Source organism: Octodon degus, unplaced genomic scaffold (assembly GCF_000260255.1).
Source record: "Octodon degus isolate 3935 unplaced genomic scaffold, OctDeg1.0 scaffold00072, whole genome shotgun sequence".
Taxonomy (NCBI): domain Eukaryota; kingdom Metazoa; phylum Chordata; class Mammalia; order Rodentia; family Octodontidae; genus Octodon; species Octodon degus.
The window spans coordinates 8,006,921-8,008,490 of record NW_004524648.1 but is presented as its reverse complement, the minus strand read 5'-3'; the positions used below and the strand labels follow the sequence as shown (position 1 = coordinate 8,008,490).

The 1,570-nt window shown below is 39.4% G+C and overlaps 1 protein-coding gene across 1 annotated transcript in view; it reads left to right on the top strand.

Annotated features, from left to right (window-relative positions):
- Window positions 1-1,570, top strand: part of Utp6 (UTP6, small subunit processome component) — a 43,599-nt gene that overhangs the window by 19,071 nt on the left and 22,958 nt on the right. The window contains exons 8-9 of the mRNA XM_023719850.1: window positions 1,118-1,227; window positions 1,406-1,436. Coding sequence (XP_023575618.1) covers window positions 1,118-1,227; window positions 1,406-1,436 — 141 coding nt within the window. The remainder of the gene's footprint in view (window positions 1-1,117; window positions 1,228-1,405; window positions 1,437-1,570) is intronic.

Genomic DNA, 1,570 nt, shown 5'->3' with positions numbered 1-1,570 from the left:
TTGTCTTTTAAAAATTTTTACTCTTTTGATATAGGGTCTTGCCATGTGGTTTAGACTCTCAAAGTGATCCTGCTGTCTCAGCCTCCCTAGTGCTGGGATTACAGGCATGCGTCACCAGGCCTGTTGAGCTTCCAGGGCCATACTAACTCCTTATCAGGCATTGAATTTAGGACCTTGTGCTTGCCAGGCAGGCACTTAGTTAGATCTCGAGCTAACTGTAGATCTTTATTTGGTCTTTTTTTTTTTTTTTTGCTGAACCGGGGATTGAACTCAGGCCCTTGCACTTGCCAGAGAAGCGCTAATTCCACTGAGCCATCTCCCCAGCCTATTTGGTCTTTTTGAGACAGGATTTCACTGTGCAGTTTAGGCTGGCCTTGAACACCCTTCATAGCCCAGGATTGCTTAACTTGCAGTGATCCTCCTGCCTTAGCCTCCTGAGTGCTGGGATTGCAGAAGTGTGCAATCATGCCCACCTAGAGAAATAGTTTTAAAGAAAGAAGATTTAGAATGTTAGTACTGAAGAAGAAACCTTGCTGGTATGTATTATTGTGATTTTTATCTTTTATTTATTTTTTATTTTTTATTTTTTTGGTGGAACCAGTGATTGAACTCAGGCCCTTGTGCTTGCCTGGGAAGCGCTTATTCCACGGAGCCATTTCTCTGGCCCTATTATTGTGATTTTAGTTCAGATTTTTTTTTTTTTTTTACTATCTAAATAAAATCTTACCCAGAAGGTAATCAAGGCATATAAAACTTGATCCTATCTGGTATAAATGGAAAGGGAGGCTGTAAGCCTGGTGATCTTATCACCACTCCCGGAGCTTGAGAGTGCGTAGCTGGTAGATCAGTTATCTTGCCCAAGCTGTGCACTTTTTCTTTTTTTTTGCGATACCAGGGATTGAACTCAGGGCCTTGTACTTGCCAGGCAAGCCCTTATTCTACTGAGCTATCTCCCTGGCCCCCCAAGCTGTGCATTTTACAGAAGGGAACTGGCCCAGATAGAGATGTGATTTGCCAGAGATCATATGACATGGGTATGACTGTTAATTTTTGTACTGGTGCTTTTTTGTATTTATTGGCACTGTCTGTTAAGTTGTATTTAATGTAACCTTTGTAGGGAGATTTTGATCATCCTGAAGAAATCCTTAAGGGAGAGTTGGCACGGATCATCTACAAAAATTCTATAAGCAAGATTAAAGGTATATATCTTTTGAATATTCATTTGTGGTAAGAAAGTGAAGCATTCTGTTTATAACGAGAAGAACTGTAGCTAATTTTGAGATTTTCCACTAAAATGTATATAAAACTGTGATTTTTTTTTTTTTTTTTTTTTTTTTTAACTGTGATTATTATAGGTTGAGTATGGTGACACTTGCTTGTCATCCTGATTCTCCTGAATGGTGAGGCAGGAGGTCACAAGCTTAAGCCCAGGCTGGGTAATTTAGTTCCTTAAGGAGACTGTTTCAAAATAAATTTAAAAAGGTATGGGATATAGCTTGATGTGACGACATGGGTTTAGTGCCCAGAGCCTTCAAAACAATGCAAAACAAAACAAAGCAAAACAAAACAA